At 43.2% G+C, this 16,406-nt stretch overlaps 1 protein-coding gene across 12 annotated transcripts in view; it reads left to right on the forward strand.

Moving 5' to 3' along the window:
* Positions 1-16,406, forward strand: part of DST (dystonin) — a 517,500-nt gene that overhangs the window by 315,901 nt on the left and 185,193 nt on the right. For all 12 annotated transcript variants that reach the window (XM_061146340.1, XM_061146344.1, XM_061146341.1 and 9 more), the window contains 12 exons: positions 2,243-2,355; positions 2,451-2,557; positions 6,031-6,150; positions 8,684-8,779; positions 9,227-9,354; positions 12,327-12,420; positions 12,875-13,029; positions 14,038-14,500; positions 14,585-14,713; positions 14,862-14,939; positions 15,018-15,179; positions 15,257-15,361. In XM_061146340.1, coding sequence (XP_061002323.1) covers positions 2,243-2,355; positions 2,451-2,557; positions 6,031-6,150; positions 8,684-8,779; positions 9,227-9,354; positions 12,327-12,420; positions 12,875-13,029; positions 14,038-14,500; positions 14,585-14,713; positions 14,862-14,939; positions 15,018-15,179; positions 15,257-15,361 — 1,750 coding nt within the window. The remainder of the gene's footprint in view (positions 1-2,242; positions 2,356-2,450; positions 2,558-6,030; positions 6,151-8,683; positions 8,780-9,226; positions 9,355-12,326; positions 12,421-12,874; positions 13,030-14,037; positions 14,501-14,584; positions 14,714-14,861; positions 14,940-15,017; positions 15,180-15,256; positions 15,362-16,406) is intronic.

The following is a 16,406-nucleotide window of genomic DNA, read 5'->3' on the forward strand; positions in this document are numbered from 1 at the left end:
AACACGTTCGTGAATAAAAAGTCTTATTTTTTTAGAGGTGATGTCGTTTACCTGTATTGTTGTCAGTGGATTCATTGTTTGTATAATCAATGTGAGATACTTTTCTAGTAGTGATCATATTGGTGGCAGTGTGAAAAGCATTAAAGAATTTCCAAATAATTCCCAGGAAATACATAGGTAGGTACATTTCAAGGTTATGAACACTTTGAAAGTGCAGTAAGGCAGTGAGTAGATTTCGTTGGAGGTCTGCTTTCTTAATAGATAAAGATGAGAGTCCTGATTGCTGTCTCCCTCCCTGAAATTAGGGAATGTTTCCCTCCTGTAAGCTGTTTTCTCACTGTGTTCAGAATAACTACATCTCAGTCTCCCATCCTACCTCTGAACGCCCCTTCTGCAGACCCCAGAGGGTTATTTTGAGGGAGAGAGGATGCCCTTGGAGGTTGGAATGAGAGCCTTTCCTTAGAAGCTGAGAAACAGGTCTTAGAGATTCGGGGGTTGGTGCTGCTCTTTCTGATGGCTTTACTTTACAGTTTCCAGATTCGTTTCTACATTCTTTAAATGATTTTGAGAGGAAAGTTTCCTGACTGCCTTCTGGCCTTGAGTTAAGTTTTTAGCTACAGTGTTTTACACTTAGTATTCAAGGAGTATTTGGGAAGTCTTATAAAATCCTATGTCAGTAGAGCCAGCTTTAAGTAATCTCTGTGGTTTATAGCATCATGGTGGGTGTGGGTGTGGGTGTGGGTGTGTGTGTGTGTGTGTGTGTGTGTGATGTATGTTTGTGAAGATATAAGCTGGTGCTTATTTTAGTCTTTTATGATTCTGTGTAATAACCAATCTACTTACCTTATCTGTAGATATATATTGAGTGTCTACAATATATATGCCACTGTTGATCTCAATAGAAGGATAAAATACAAAAGTCTGTTAAAACCACATGGCTCTTTGTATCTTGGAATTGGCTGGTTGGGAGAAAAGAGATGCGCCTGTACTTTGAACAGTAAATTTGGAGGACAAAGAAGTATATGATTCTTCCAGGTGCCAGATTAATTGGCACAGGCTCAGGAGTAGGACTTCCCGGCGTCTCAGATGGTAGGGAATCCACCTGCCGTGCAGGAGATGTGGGTTCAATCCCTGGGTTGGGAAGATCCCTTGGAGGAGAGCATGGACATCCACTCCAGTGTTCTTGCCTGGAGAATCCCATGGATGGGGGAGCCTGGCGGGCTACAGTCCACAGGGTTGCAAAGAGTCGGACACGACCAGGCAACTCAGCACCCTGGAGTTCAGGGAACAAAGGGGGACATGAGGGCGGGGAAGGTGAGTGAGGGCCCCGGAGGAGGTGGGGCTGGATGTCTGCTCCCAGGGTGGGGAGACCTGTGCAGGGGGCTGCGACCGGAGAGGGTGTTCTGCGTGGTGGCACCCTGATCTCTTTGGGAGGAACACTGAGAAGTTGCCAGTTGGATTAGAAGGATACTGTGGAGGTAGTGCGGCTTAAATAGATGGAATGCGACACTCATACATGTTCTGATCACGGGCAGTTTTTGGATTTTGCTGAAGTTTTATACATGAAAGTTGTTACATTTTTCTACATTTGCTTTTGGGTCACAAAAGTTTCTGAGAGAAGTGAGTGTTGACTGAAAAACTGAACAATCTAAAAGGTGAGAGTTACATTTGGTGAACAAAATTGAGGCCTTAATCCTAGGACACGGCCTCTCAGACGGCTCTGAGGGACGGCTCTGAAGAGGCCAGGGGAGGCCAGGATGTATGGGGGCTTTGCGACAGAGACTACTTGATTAATTAATTAGAAAAAACAAGATCTCTTAAGTTAATGAATCGAGTGCTTTTCTCTGCATGGGAAGATTTATGCGGGCCTCTGAGCTCCCGGAGCTCCGTTCTTTGATCTGTGCCTCAGCTGCCCCGGGGCCACACTGAGATGAGTTTGATGGTTTGATGATTTTGGGCTGATGGTTTGACGTGTTTACACCCTGAGTTCCCCTCAGGGCTCATGGTCCAGGGGGCTGTAATGTGATGGCTGGGTGACTGCAGCATCCTTTGTTTACTAATACGACAGGAAGCATTCTTAGTTCACAGGAGCAATGTTAAAGATTGGATGAAAAACTCTGTATTTCAACACACACTTAGTATTAAGGTTTGCAGGAGTCGTTATGTCAATAAGTACACATGTAAATTTCATATTGAATTGGCAAGTGAGAAACACCATTAATACAGTGTGTGTTTTTCCTAGGCCGGACCTGATAGACATGAATACTGTCGCTGTTCAGAGCAACCTTGCAAATTTAGAGCACGCTTTCTATGTAGCAGAAAAAATTGGGGTTATAAGACTTCTGGATCCTGAAGGTGAGTGATTCTCTTGACCAGATGCTGACGGGCTGGAAAGTCTGATCTACAAGAATTGATCCGCATTTTGAAATCATTCACGTTGCTGCTTTTAGATGTTGACGTCTCCTCACCTGATGAAAAGTCAGTAATAACTTATGTATCATCTCTCTATGACGCATTTCCCAAAGTCCCTGAAGGGGGTGAAGGCATCGGGGCAAATGTGAGTATTGATTTTTCCATTCTGAAGTTGATAACTCAGAATTGACTGAATTCTCTGAGAGTGCTTTTTGCAGTCATATTTTTTGCTAATATGACTTAAAAAAAAATTGAAGTAGATTTACAATGTTCTGTTAATTTATGCTGTACAACAAAGTGATTCAGTTATCCATACATTTACATTCTTTTTTTTAATATTCTTTTTCATTATAGTTTATCATAGGGTATTTAATATAGTTCTGCTAATCCCAGCCTCCCCCAAGCTTCTACCCCTTGGCACCTGTCAGTCTGTTCTCTGTGTCCGTGATTCTGTTTCTGTTGCATAGATAAGTTCATTTGTGTCATATTTTAGATTATGATATCATTCATATTGTATGGTATTTATCTTTCTCTGTCTTACTTCACTTAGTATGATAACCTCTAGGTCTATTCATGTTGCTACACATGGCATTATTTCATTCTTTTATATGGTCAAGTAATATTCCATTGTATATATGTACCATATCTTCTTTTTTTTAAAAAGAACTTTTTTGTCTTTAGTCTCACTTGAACAGCAGCAGGATTCAGCCATATATATATATATATATATATATATATACACACACACACATGTATCCATTCTTCCCCAGACTCCCCTCCTATCCAGGCTGCCACATAACATTGAGCAGAGTTCCATGTGCTATATAGTAGGTCCTTGTTGGTTATCCATTTTAAATACAGCAGTATGTACCTGTCCATCCCAGACTCCCTAATTATCCTTTTCCCCATCCTCCCCCGCCAGCAATCCTGAGTTCATCCTCTGAGTCTGTGAGTTTCTTTGTTTTGTAAGTACGTTCCTTTGTATCATTTCTTTTTAGACTCCACATATAGGGGATGCCACGCGATATTTCTCTTTGTCTGACTTGCTTCCCTCAGTGTGACAGTCTCAGGTCCATCCATGTCGCTGTAAATGACATTATTTCATTCTTCTTAATGGCCGAGTAATATTCCTTTGTGTATATGCACCACCTTTTCTTTATCCACTCATCTGCTGATCAGCATTTAGGTTGTTTCCATGTCGTGGCTATTGTGAATAGTATTGCTGTGAATAGACGTGCATGTGCCCTTTTGAATTAGAGTCCTATCTGGGTGTATGCCCGGAGTAGGATTGCGGGACCATATGGTAACTATATTTTTAGTTTTCTGAAGAGCCTCCATTCTGTTCTCCATGGTGGCTGTAACATTCCCACCAGCAGTCTAAAAGGGTTCCCTTCTCTCTGCACCCTCTCCAGCATTTATTGTTGACTTTTTAGTGATGTCTGTTCTGATCAATGTGAATTGATAACCTCATTATGGTTTTGATTTGCATTTCTCTGATAATTAGTGATGTTGAGCATCTTTTCATGTGCCTATTGACCATGTGTATGTTCTCTTTGGAGAAACGTCTATTTAGATCTTCTGCCCACTTTTCAATTCAGTTGTTTTTGTGTTGTCAAGTTGTGTGGGTTTACAGTCTTTAAATGTCAAATATTTTTTAATGGATTTGAGTTAATAGACTACTCAATAAGTTGGTACTATATGTATTTTAATGGTACCATTCCACCATTCAAGTATAACTCAGAAACATTTCATTTCGTAAAGTAGGCTATTCAGAGTTGCATGTCATTTTATAAACAAAAGCTAGAAGCACTCAATTTAGAGATTTTTTTTCTTTTTTAATGTGCTGCTATTTGACAGCCACCCAGTTTGCTATCCTTCTCTCTGTAGAGACTCTCTCACTTCCGAAATCACTTTCAAGTTTATAGACTTATGTGATCCCAGGAAGTAAGGTCGCTCTGTGTTGTGTTCTGATTTGAAGGTGAGGCCCAGAGGAGGGTGACTGGATTTTGCCAGACTAACAGGGCTTCTCTGTAGCAGGGCAGGATCTCTGACACGTTGCTCTGGGTTCTTGGTTTCGTCCCGTGCTCCTGGAAGCCTGCAGTGTATTCGCCGTGCATGTCATGCTGGCCCTGCTGATGATCGAGCACTGTGCTTCTCTGGAGGACAGGACCCCCGCCCGACACGTGCTGTGCTCTTGGGGGACCCCCTTGCCCTGGCCCCTCCACTCCTGCAGCTGCCGCCTTTATTCTGTCTCACCTTGACGATTCGGGAGCTCTCCCTTCGGACTCTTGTGTCGCCTCCGGGTGCTCTGGTTTAGGCTTGCTCCTGTTCTCGCCTCTGTGTTCTGTCCTGAAGGCTGGTCCCCGAGCATCTTGCTGCCGAGCTCACCCTCCGCTCCGCCGTCCACTGTGACTCAGGCTGGAGCTGCCCGAGAACGTGCCTGTGGCCGTTCCGTGCTCCTCCCCACAGCCTGCACGCAACTCCTCACTCCCACCGCTTCACCGGGCTGAGGCTGTGAGCTTGCTTGTGGCCTTGCTGGCTCCCCTGATTTTCTGCTACCGTCATCTCTGCACACCGTCGGCACGTTGGCTTGGAAACCTCCCACGGCTCCATGTAGCTTGCAAGGCTCAACCCGGTCTGGGTGTACCGACCTCCACGGCTCTGCATGTGTCAGCTCTTCCCAGCATCAGTCCCCACATGAGCTGTTGGTGGTAACTGGGGCATTCCTGTCTCAGAGTCGGTGCCCCCGTCCCATGCGTCGTCTGTCTGTCCCTCCCGCCGCCCACTCACAGCTCCTGCTCACTGTGTTTCCAGGCACGTCTGTGCTCACCTGACTTTTTATCTTGATGCCTCGCATAAACTACCCGCTTTTGTTATTTCAACACTTCTTCAGTACTGCTTTTCATTTTGCAAAACTGTTTATGTTATGACTCTCTTTTGCCTCCTCGTCTAGACAGAAAACGCTTTGATAAAAGGGGTCATCTCTTAAAGTATTATATTTTTATTACAGTGCTTACTTAGCACAGTGCTTTGAACATCTTAAATGCTTAATTGAAAAAAACAGTTGACAGTCTTCCAGTCTCCTTCATTTCAAAACAAAAGTTTGCTTAAGGAATATTGAATCCTTCCCACCATGTTCATTTCCTGTAGGTTTCATTCCTGTCAAATTTCCTGTGTGTTACATAGTTCTCTGAGTTTCAGATATAAGGTAGACTTAGAAGGGCTGGCAGGGAAGGTAGCTCACCTGGCTTTTGCAGGCCATTACTCCCTTTCTTGATTGCCCGGGAAACACTCCAAATTGATCAGGGCGTTTTTTTCTGCTACATTTCAGTGCAGCCTCAGAAGCCTTCTTAACATGGTGTTTCAATCAGCCTGGATCCTTGGATCAGAGTTGGCATTCTTAGGCGAGTCTTACTGGTCAACTGTTGATAGCGTGTTTTTAGAGCTGTTTAAGTGGACAGAATTGAGACTGGGAGAGAATGAAGAAAACCTTGAACTGGTCCTCTCTGTCCGGCTTAAAGACCCGCAGATCCACCCAGTGATCTCTGACCAGACTGTGTTAGACATGAATGTTGCCATCTGCAGATACAGACCTTTTTTGCCATCTTCTCCTTGCAGGATGTTGAAGTCAAGTGGATTGAATACCAGAATATGGTCAACTACCTCGTCCAGTGGATCAGACACCACGTGGCCACTATGTCAGAGAGAACATTTCCTAATAATCCTGTAGAACTCAAGGTCTGTGTCCCTACAGAAGTTAAGTAGGGTTAAGTTTATTACTAAACTTTAAAAAAGTGATGAAATGGGTCTATCATTTCAGAAACTGAAGAAAAATTACCCTTGGCAAGGTACCAATCAGCAGGCAAATTATTTATTTATTCATCTTCTATTATACAGAGGAAATGGAAGTCGACACTAATAGTTAAAACATCAGAGCAACAACATCTTAAATTTATAGTCCCTTCACTTTGCATTGTTGAGAGTTAATATGGGAGGGTCTCTGGAAGTGACATTGTGGTGTTATTTTTGGAACCTGGGAGACACCTGGAGCTAGCAGGTGGCTGGGGTAGGAGCTGTGTGGGAAGCTTGTGCAATACAAGGGTGGCCGGGCGTGTGCCTGTGGTCACATCCCGTTAAAAACTGCCTCAGAGGCTTCTGTGGTACAAGATGTGCCTTCAGTATTTCACCACGAATTCGAGAGGACATACCCGACTCCCGGGGTAAATGAGTTCCTGATTTAATAGAACAGGTGCTGCTACCTAAGAAACCGGGTCCATCTCTTTGTCAGAGACGTCACAGAGGTATCAAAAGATGGTGTAGGTGTATAAACATTGAAAATAAGTTGACTCTTTTTGTACCTTGGGATGTGTCATAGCAAAGTAGTGTACTTTGTTTCAAGAAATAGTTCATGTAAATATGAACAACAAGGTCTAATTCCTTGAACTGTAGACATTGTTTTCCTGATTGGAATTGCAAGAATGGTTCTAATGCAGGAGGGGCCCGTGCGTCTGTACACAGCCTCTGAGGAACAGCTTTTACGCACGCCGGCATGGGGAGTTTGTCCTTGGCACCAGGCTCCTTGGCGCGTGTCCACGTGGTGCTCCTTCAGGTCTTTCTGAAGCGGTTTTGTGTGATGTCTCCCAGGGTAGATGGTAACCTCTCCAGGCAGGAAAGCGTTCCTCCCCCTTCCGTGACCACATCTACTGTGAACAGCGTCAGCACACGATGGCATTCTGTGCTCACTCACCGATGGACATCCTGAAATGCTGCACTTTGGGTTCAGCCAACTTATAGATTTCAAGTTCCACTTATTTCCACATGGATTCATTGTCCAGACATTTGAGTAAATTCATGCTGGCTTCTGATTAGTGCAGATGCTTAAATTATTGAAGAAGTTTGACTACACAGATTACTTGCTGGTGCCTGGGATAAGACATGATATAGGAAAAAAATACATCATGGGGAAATACCAAATATTGGGTTTGCCAAAGAGTTTATTTGGATTTTTCCGTAAGATATTACAGAAAAACCCAAAGGAACTTTTTGGCCGACTGAATAATTTTCTTAACCAGCAAAGCATTAAATGGACTCCTTCAGAGAAATGTCTCTCCTCGAATATTTGCATGGACTTGTTTTAAAGCAGCATGAATTAGGATGAAATAATCAGTGTACACTTACTAAATGTGGAGCTATTTTATCAACATAATTTTTATAAGTTCCTTGTTAATAAACATAATAAACATATATTTAAGAGAGTCCCAAATTAATATCTATAAATTGGATAGTAATTTAATTATATGGCTCAAACTTTTATAATAATAGCAGGAACCAATAGCATCTTTTTTTGCTGTAAGATCTGTTTAATTTGGCCAGTGGGGCACTGAAAGCAGATTTTAGTCCTGTCTGTCTGATGAGAATTCTGTTTTCAAGGATAGACCATGAAATAGAGAAAAATGCTTCCCACCCCATTTTATGAGACTTGCATCAGATGATTTTTCCAAAAAGTAAAAGCTAAAGTACAGCATTTGCAAAATGTATCTTTTAGGGGATGTGTCTTCTTATTTGGATGATGAGAGATCCTTAGTAGAGTTGTGGTTCCCTGGTGGTTCAGCTGGTAAAGAATCTGCCTGCACTGTGGAGACCCGGGTTAAATCCCTGGGTCGGGAAGATCCCTTGGAGAAGGGAAAGACTACCCACTCCAGTATCCTGGTCTGGAGAATCCCATGGACACAGGAGCCTGACAGGCTACAGTTCACGGGGTCACAAAGAGTCAGACACGACTGAGCAACTAACAGACACTGTTGTGGTTTTCACTATCCAGATGCCTGGGCAGCATATGTTGAATCGGGCTCACAGCCCTAATCACATCCTCATTAGATCCCTTAGATCCTGTTTACCAACTGGCTGAGAACTGGCATCCTTGATTGTCTATTTTATGAAGGAATGCCTCCCCTCGTGGCACAGTGGTAAAGAATCTGCTTGCCAATGCAGGAGATGCAAGAGATGTGAGTTTGATCTCTGGGTCAGGAAGATCCCCTGGAGAAGGAAATGGGAACCCACTCCAGTATTCTTGCCTGGAAAATTCCATAGACAGAGGTGCTTGGCGGGCTGCGGTCCATGAGGACCCAAAAAGTCGGACATGGCTGAGCACACATGCCATGCCACCCAGGACAGGTGACAGGATAGAAAGCATTTGAAGTCGTGATGTTATGCGATAATGAAAACAGATTTTTGAAGTTCAGCTCTTTGTTTATTTTCCCTTTCCTTTTAGGCACTTTACAATCAGTATTTACAGTTTAAAGAAACAGAAATTCCACCAAAGGAGACAGAAAAATCAAAAATTAAACGCTTATATAAATTATTAGAGGTAAGCAAAAATTTCCTTTTAATTGGCAAATGCCTCCTTTTTTAAAAACACTTTATTGGTGTAGTTGATTTATAATGTTGTGTCAATTTCTGCTGCATAGCATGGTGACTCAGTTATATACCTCAGTTGTATATATATTACTGTGCTTTACGGTAGGACCTTGTTGCTTGTCCATTCTCTATATAATACAGTCTGTACCTGCCAATCCCAAACTCAGTCCTTCCCTTCCCCCTTCTCCAACCCCTCCCCGTTGTCAGCCACAAATTTGTTCTCTGTGTCTGTGATTCCATTTCGTCGATAAGCTTTCTTGTGTCATGTTTTAGAGTCCATCTGTAAGTGATATCATATGATATCAAATGTAGTCTTTATTAATAGTCTGTCTTGATTTAAGAAACATAATTTTTAATGTCTTTGCTTCACATCAACTTTTTGTGCTGTTTTCTCTAGATTTGGATAGAGTTTGGACGCATCAAACTCCTTCAAGGCTATCACCCAAACGACATAGAAAAGGAGTGGGGAAAGCTCATCATCGCCATGCTGGAGAGGGAGAAGGCTCTCCGCCCCGAAGTCGAAAGGTTGGGGTGTTCTCTGCCCTGGGTGTCCAGTGGGGGGGTCCGCTTCTGGTGCAGAAACAGCTTAAGCTTTGGAGACATGCCATCCCAGACCAATGTTAACCTTTTCCGTTTGCTTGTTTGTGTGACCTTGGCTCAGTCTTTCTGATTCTCCATTTTCTTATCTAGAAACTCTTCCACGAGGTTTGAGGAAGGAATCAGGGAAGTAATGTTGGAGGGGGGCCTAGGTTGGCGTGTGCAGGTTGCATCTCATATGGCGGTTACAGACTTAACAGGGGGACCCGTGAGAATTTCTCCAGCTTTTAAGTCACCAGAAGCTCACCCATACACAACATAGGTTAACCGTGAGCTTACCTTGTTTCTTGGTATGTTTTGGGCTACGGCCCTCTGCAGCACCTGGAGGGCACGTGGTGATCGCTGGTTCAGTCCCGCCCTGCCTGTGGGCCTGAAAGCATCCCTCAGCTTCCTCCTCTCTCTCCTGCCTTGCCAGGCGCCCCGGAAGGTCCCCTGGGTCCTCAGGAGGGGTTTGTTGGATGGTCTGTCTCTGTGGCCGTCCTTCCGTTCCAGCCTGAGCTGTGCTGCGTGGGGCTCGTGGTCTGAGTCCCCGAGGCTGGCCTTCTGGCGTGGCCGGGGGCCAGGCCGCCCGCAGCCCCCTTGCTCTCTGCGAGCCATGCTGGCCACCTCTCAGGAGCGCTGGCCTGCCCCTTTCCCAGCCTCCGCGTCTGTGAGATCTCAGTACTGTCTGTTCCTGCGGCTGGATCGTCTGGTTCCTCCTCTCCTTACTCCTCATCTTCCTCAGACCTCAGCTCCAGTATGATTTCCTCCAGGAACTTTCCGAAGTCTGCCAGGCTGGTTCAGGTGTTTCCGTGTTGTCCCTCCCGTTACATGTGGTCCTCCTTCATAGACTCATCTCGGTTGTAATTTATGCATTTCTCTGTGATTGCTTAAATGAGGACTGCCAGTTCCACAGAGTGAGCTCTAGTAACATGCAGACAGATTCCTGTGTTTGTGGTTCCTTGTACTGCCCACATCACCGGCTCTGCTACCCGGAGGCCCTCAATATACTGATGTTCTCTCCACCCACTCATAACTTCCACGTGGAAGAAGTGTGAACTTAATTCATTGAAGATCTGAGGGCAGGTCTGATTTGTCAGGCCTTTATGACATCATTTATGACACGCTTGTTAAAGCAGAGTATTCTGTCTGCATAACTGGATCCTTTTGAACCAGAACAAGTGTGAAATACCCAGGATGGACCTTTTAGGGAGGAGATAATTCTGGGTGGTTCAAATGAAATGCTCAGCTTCTAATCTGATGAAAGGATAGAAAAGGTGCCAGAGAAAGAAAGGGGGCAGAGTTGATTTTAGTCATCAGAATAGCAGCTGGATTTTAATTTATGTAAATAAAAGAATGCAGTGGTTAAGAGTTCAAGGTCTAGCAGCCAAGTCAGTCCTGGATGAATTATTAGCTCAGTGTTCATGTCATGTAACCTTAGATTCACTATCCTCTCTAAACTTCAGTTTCCTCATTTGTAAATAGGATATAATAGTAGGAACCACATTTGGTGGTTCTGAGTATGTCTATAAAATGATTAGTTAATTTCCTGGCACCTAACAATTGCTTCAGAAATGTTAGATGCTGGCTATTATTATTTTGTGCTCTTCTGTTTACTGACTGTATTTGACATGGCTCTCTCAAATTCCCTTCTAAAAAGGACAGTGTCTACCTCTAGTTGGGGAAGCAGCAGTTTGGCTTTGCAGTGTTGGGGATAGGAAAATATTTAGCATGGCTGATTCAATGCCTTCATTTTTCTTGAAGCAACAAGTTTTTTGGCATTAAGTCTGTATTGCAAAATAATAGCTCTGTGGCATGGGAGTGTGTAAAAGGCAAATGAGAAAGAGCCAATGATCTTAGGCCAGGTAATAACCTGTAGAAAGGAAAAACAAGCACAGACAAATTAAATCTCCAAGCATCACACTGATACTCTTCTTAGCACTTTGGCTTTTAAAAGTAAAAAGTAACTTTAGTGAGAGTAGACCTAACATTCCTGGGAGCGGTTCCTGTGGGGGAGAAAAGGTAATTGGACACTTTTCCAGTTAGTGTAACCTAATCAACAAACGCTGTGGTGGTTAAAAAGGAAAGATGCTTTGCATCTTGTCAAATTTGTTTGCTTGTAGGTGTTTGTACCTACCGGTTTTTTAACCCTGTGTTGTTCAATATAGAGCTGGTTTTTCCGAAATGCTAGGATGAGGCTCTGATTGGCTATTTGTGTTCTTTTAGCGGATGATTGGTATTGCCAGAGTGACCTGATTGTACTTGGGCTTCGGTGAAATCTCAGAGTTGTTTTTGAGATGGTGGCAAGTGAATGACTCTTGGTGAAAATATTTGGCAAGTCTTGTCCAGTGACGCCCCATCAGCCTACCTTGTCCGTACATGTAGGGCTTTCGTGTAGGATACAAAAGGCAGACCTTAGCTAGCAAACCCATGGCTCTAGGCGGGATTCTTTTGAATAGTTATCACCGTATTATTTGCTGCGTGTTGAATATGCATGTTGGGGCATATTTAAGGAGCCATTAAAAGCTGTAACAGCCAGTCGCCTCTTTTCACCATTAGAAGTAGCACTTTCTGCAGACTGTGCTTTCTAGTCTCCTTTTAATGGTGCAAGAAAAAGCATCATTGCAAGGATAAAAATGCACAGCAGTAGTTACAGTTACCGGAGCAGTGATTCTGTGTTTACTAACACGACCAGCACTCGGACTAGTCTTGACTCAAATGAGAATTTCCTCTCCGTTCATTGTGGTCCAACCCTGATCAACTCCTGTATTAGCTTTGGCAATGAATCCTTTGATGGACACAGGTACGGAGTCCTTGGTGTAGGATTGTGGTTTTTCTCTTGGTGGGCTGTGTTTTTCAGGGGTGGCTAGCTCTCTGACTCCGGAAGGAGAGACTTTATTTTATTTTGTTTCTTCTTTTAGGTTGGAGATGTTGCAGCAGATTGCTAACCGAGTTCAGAGGGGCAGTGTCGTCTGTGAAGACAAACTGTTGCTTGCCCGAAATGCTCTCCAGTCTGTAAGTTCGTTTCAGGAGCTGCTGGAATTGCTGTAGAGGGGTTGGTACACTCAGATGAAATAAATCTTGTAGGCTTCCCTGGTAGCCCAGATGGTAAAGAATCTGCCTGCAAGGTAGGAGACAGGAGTTCGATCCCTGAGTTGGGAAGATCTCCTGGAGAAGGGAATGGCTCCCCACTCCAGTATTCTTGCCTGGAGAATTCCTTGGATAGAGGAGCCTGGTGGGCTACAGTCCATGGGGTGGCAAAGAGTCAAACACGACGAAGCGACTAACACTTTCACTTTCATGGCATGCGGGGTCTAGTTCCCTGACCACAGATCCAACCCATGCCCCCTACAGTGGACACGCCGAGTCCTAATTGCTGGACCACCAGGGAAGTCCCTGAGGCTAGTTTTGAAGCTTGTTTAATTAATTAATTAATGTAGAGTTAATATTGAATTGTTTTAAAATGCAGGATTCTAAAAGGTTGGAATCCGGGCTGCAGTTTCAGAATGAAGCAGAAATTGCCGGATATATCCTTGAATGTGAGAACCTCCTACGCCAGCATGTAATTGACGTACAGATTCTTATTGATGGGAAGTACTACCAGGCGGACCAGCTGGTGCAGAGGTGAGGGTGCCTCTTATTCCGCCTGTCCTTCTCTGCGACTGTTCCATGGCCCCGCGTCGAGAATGTAGAGTGTGATGAGTTTGTGAAATATTTCTTAAGCTTTTTTTTGTTGAAAATGTGTCACATTAATTGTGTCATATTTTGGTGTGTTTAGTAGGTTTTGTTCTTTAAAGATAAATAATAGAAAAAAATTTTATGATACATATAGTATTTAAGACTGTAGTAGCTAACCTACAGTTGAAATATTCATGTGTGATATTTGAAAAAGGGACAATAATGAGGAAATTATCTTTTAAGTCAACTTTTCAGTTTTGTGTTTATCTTATGAAAGTGCTCATAACAAAATATTGGGAAAATATGTACATAAAAATTTGTGTCTCTGAGAAGTGGATTTGGGGATAGGAATGGAGTATTTCTGGTTGTATATAATATATATTATGTACATATCTAAATATATGATATATATATATATAAGGCAAAAACTATGAATGATGCTTCAAATGAGTAATTTTGCTTTTAGAAATCTATAGTAATTCTAAATATAGAAAATATCTAAATAAACATAGGGAAAAAGTGTCCATGTCAAAAATTTGGACTCCTGTGTGTCAAATAATAGGAGAATGAATATATACTATGATAGTGTTGTAATTGTGTTCATTATAAATTACAGTTGTAAAGATCATATGATAATATAGAATACTTATAGTACAACATTGAGTGAAAAAATTGTGATGTAAATTTTTATAAGTGTGACTATAATGACATTTTAAATAACACTATTTATTTGAGCAGCTTAGGTTTATAAAAAAATTGCGTGGACAGAGTTCCCAAACACCCCTTCAAAGCCTCTTCCCCTGTTACTAACATCTTGCACTAGTGTGATGCCTTTGTTACGTCTGATGAGCCAATATTGATCATTTTGGTAACTAGAGTCCCTAGTTTTAGAGGTCAGCCTTTGTGAAAAGTACCTCTTACATTATAGCTTACGCATTTTGATTTTCATTTCAGGGTTGCAAAACTGCGCGATGACATCATGGCCTTGCGGAACGAATGTTCCTCAGTGTACAGCAAAGGCCGCGTGCTGACGACGGAGCAGACGAAGCTCATGATATCAGGAATCTCTCAGAGCTTAAACTCAGGATTTGCACAGACCTTAAACCCCAGCGTGCACTCAGGGCTGACGCAGGGTCTCACACCTTCCCTGACCCCGTCTAGCGTGACCTCAGGCCTGTCGTCAGGCCTGACTTCCCGCCTGACCCCGTCTGCCACCCCTGCCTATACGCCTGGCTTCCCGTCAGGGTTAGTTCCAAATCTCGGCTCAGGAGGGGAGACAGGCCCCCTGCAGACTCTGAAGCTGATGCAGATCCGAAAGCCCCTTCTCAGGTCGTCTCTGCTGGACCAGAATTTAACAGAAGAGGAGATCAACATGAAATTTGTTCAGGACCTTTTGAATTGGGTGGATGAGATGCAGGTAAAAACACTTACTTTCACCTGAGTTTCAGGCCTTATTGCTACCAGTGTTTTTTCCCAAAACCTCATATCTTCCCGTTTAAAGGTGCAGCTGGACCGCACTGAGTGGGGATCAGATTTGCCAAGTGTTGAAAGCCAGTTAGAAAATCATAAAAATGTCCACCGAGCTATTGAAGAATTTGAATCTAGCCTTAAAGAAGCTAAGCTCAGTGAGGTATGTGAATTTTAAGTCTGTATTTCATCCCAGTTTCTGCTTTGCTCTTTCTGTTAAGACCCTGTTGTCACAGGGTAAAAGATACATTGCCAGTGAATCAGAATTTCTTAAACTTCCTAACCTGCTGTCTTTTTGTCCAATGTTATAGATCCAGATGACGGCACCTCTTAAATTAACGTATGCAGAAAAGTTACACAGATTAGAGAATCAGTATGCAAAACTCTTGGTAAGTTTTTTTAACTTTCCCTTCCCTTTATCTCTATATGGCAAAGACATGATTCTTACCATGATTCTCCTTATAAAGAATACATCCAGGAATCAGGAGCGGCACCTGGACACACTCCACAATTTTGTAACTCGTGCAACGAATGAACTTATTTGGTTGAATGAAAAAGAAGAGGAGGAAGTTGCTTATGACTGGAGTGAAAGAAACACCAACATAACCCGGAAGAGAGATTACCACGCGGTGAGTGCAGCTTCTCTGGCCGAACGTTACAAGTGCTTCTCAGGTTTGTCATTTCCTAACGTATTTATTTCAATTAGGAATTGATGAGAGAACTTGATCAAAAGGAAGAAACTATTAAGTCCGTTCAAGAGATAGCGGAGCAGCTGCTTCTGGAAAATCACCCAGCCCGCTTAACCATTGAGGTGAGTCAGAGAGTGTAATATGGATATTTGAATATTACCTTTCAGATTCTTTTATTGTTTGCGGATAAATAGAAAAATGCAAACTGTCAAACTTTTACTGCGACCTGGCTCAGAAATAACACTTCTGACAAATCATACTGATGTGCCTTCAGTTCTCTGTGAAGTGTATCACCCGTTTGTGTCAACCTGTGTGGCCAAAGAGATGTGTGACAGTAACTCTGAAAGACCTTGACTTGTCAGGCTTTGAAGTTAGTTTCTTCCTGACCCCGTGATATTGCACAAGGATGTAGCCTTGCTGGGTCCCATTTACTTACCTAAAATGGGGGAAGTTGCTCCTAACTGTAGAGTTGTGTGAGGAGGAGAAAAGTGTACTGTTACTACTTAAATCAGTTCTTGATACATAGTAGGTTCTCAAGAAGTCTTAGTTATGATTATTTCATTTACTAATTCTGTCCATGATCTGGCTCTGTGAGGCATGTCCTCAGTGTGTAACACCCATTTCAGACCCGGAAGGGGAGGGCTGACCTGGAGCCGATGAGGCTGCCCGTGAGGTGCAGGTGGGGTGGGGGGTGTTTAATTTTTAGGCCTGATATCTGCTAGAGTTAGTGACTTCCTCAATGTGCTGGGGGTTATGTAAGAGGGGGAGAAGTATCAAATGTGGACAGCTGTGTATTTCCAGAGGAAGAAAAATGGAACTGCTTAGAGTGGGATGTGCCGTTGAGGAAAGGGATCTGAGAATCTTTGTTCCCTAAAATAAGTTGTCGTGGCACAAAAGATTCATGAAATTCTAGACCTCATCTGGAGGTCTGGGGAATGTTACAGTTGCCCTTCTTTCATGTGAAAATGTGGTTTTCATCCCCAGGAAATGCCACATAGAAATGTTAAGGACCTAGAAGAGTGGCGGGGTGGGGGCGGGGGGAGGCACTAGGGAAAGGAGATTAGAATCATGATGGGTCTGGATATACTTTTATAGTATGATCAACTAAATGTGGGGTATTCCTTAAAGTAGAGACGTGATGGCTGCTAGGAAGTGCGATTATAGGTT

This window comes from Dama dama, chromosome 7 (genome assembly GCF_033118175.1).
Source record: "Dama dama isolate Ldn47 chromosome 7, ASM3311817v1, whole genome shotgun sequence".
Taxonomy (NCBI): Eukaryota; Metazoa; Chordata; class Mammalia; order Artiodactyla; family Cervidae; genus Dama; species Dama dama.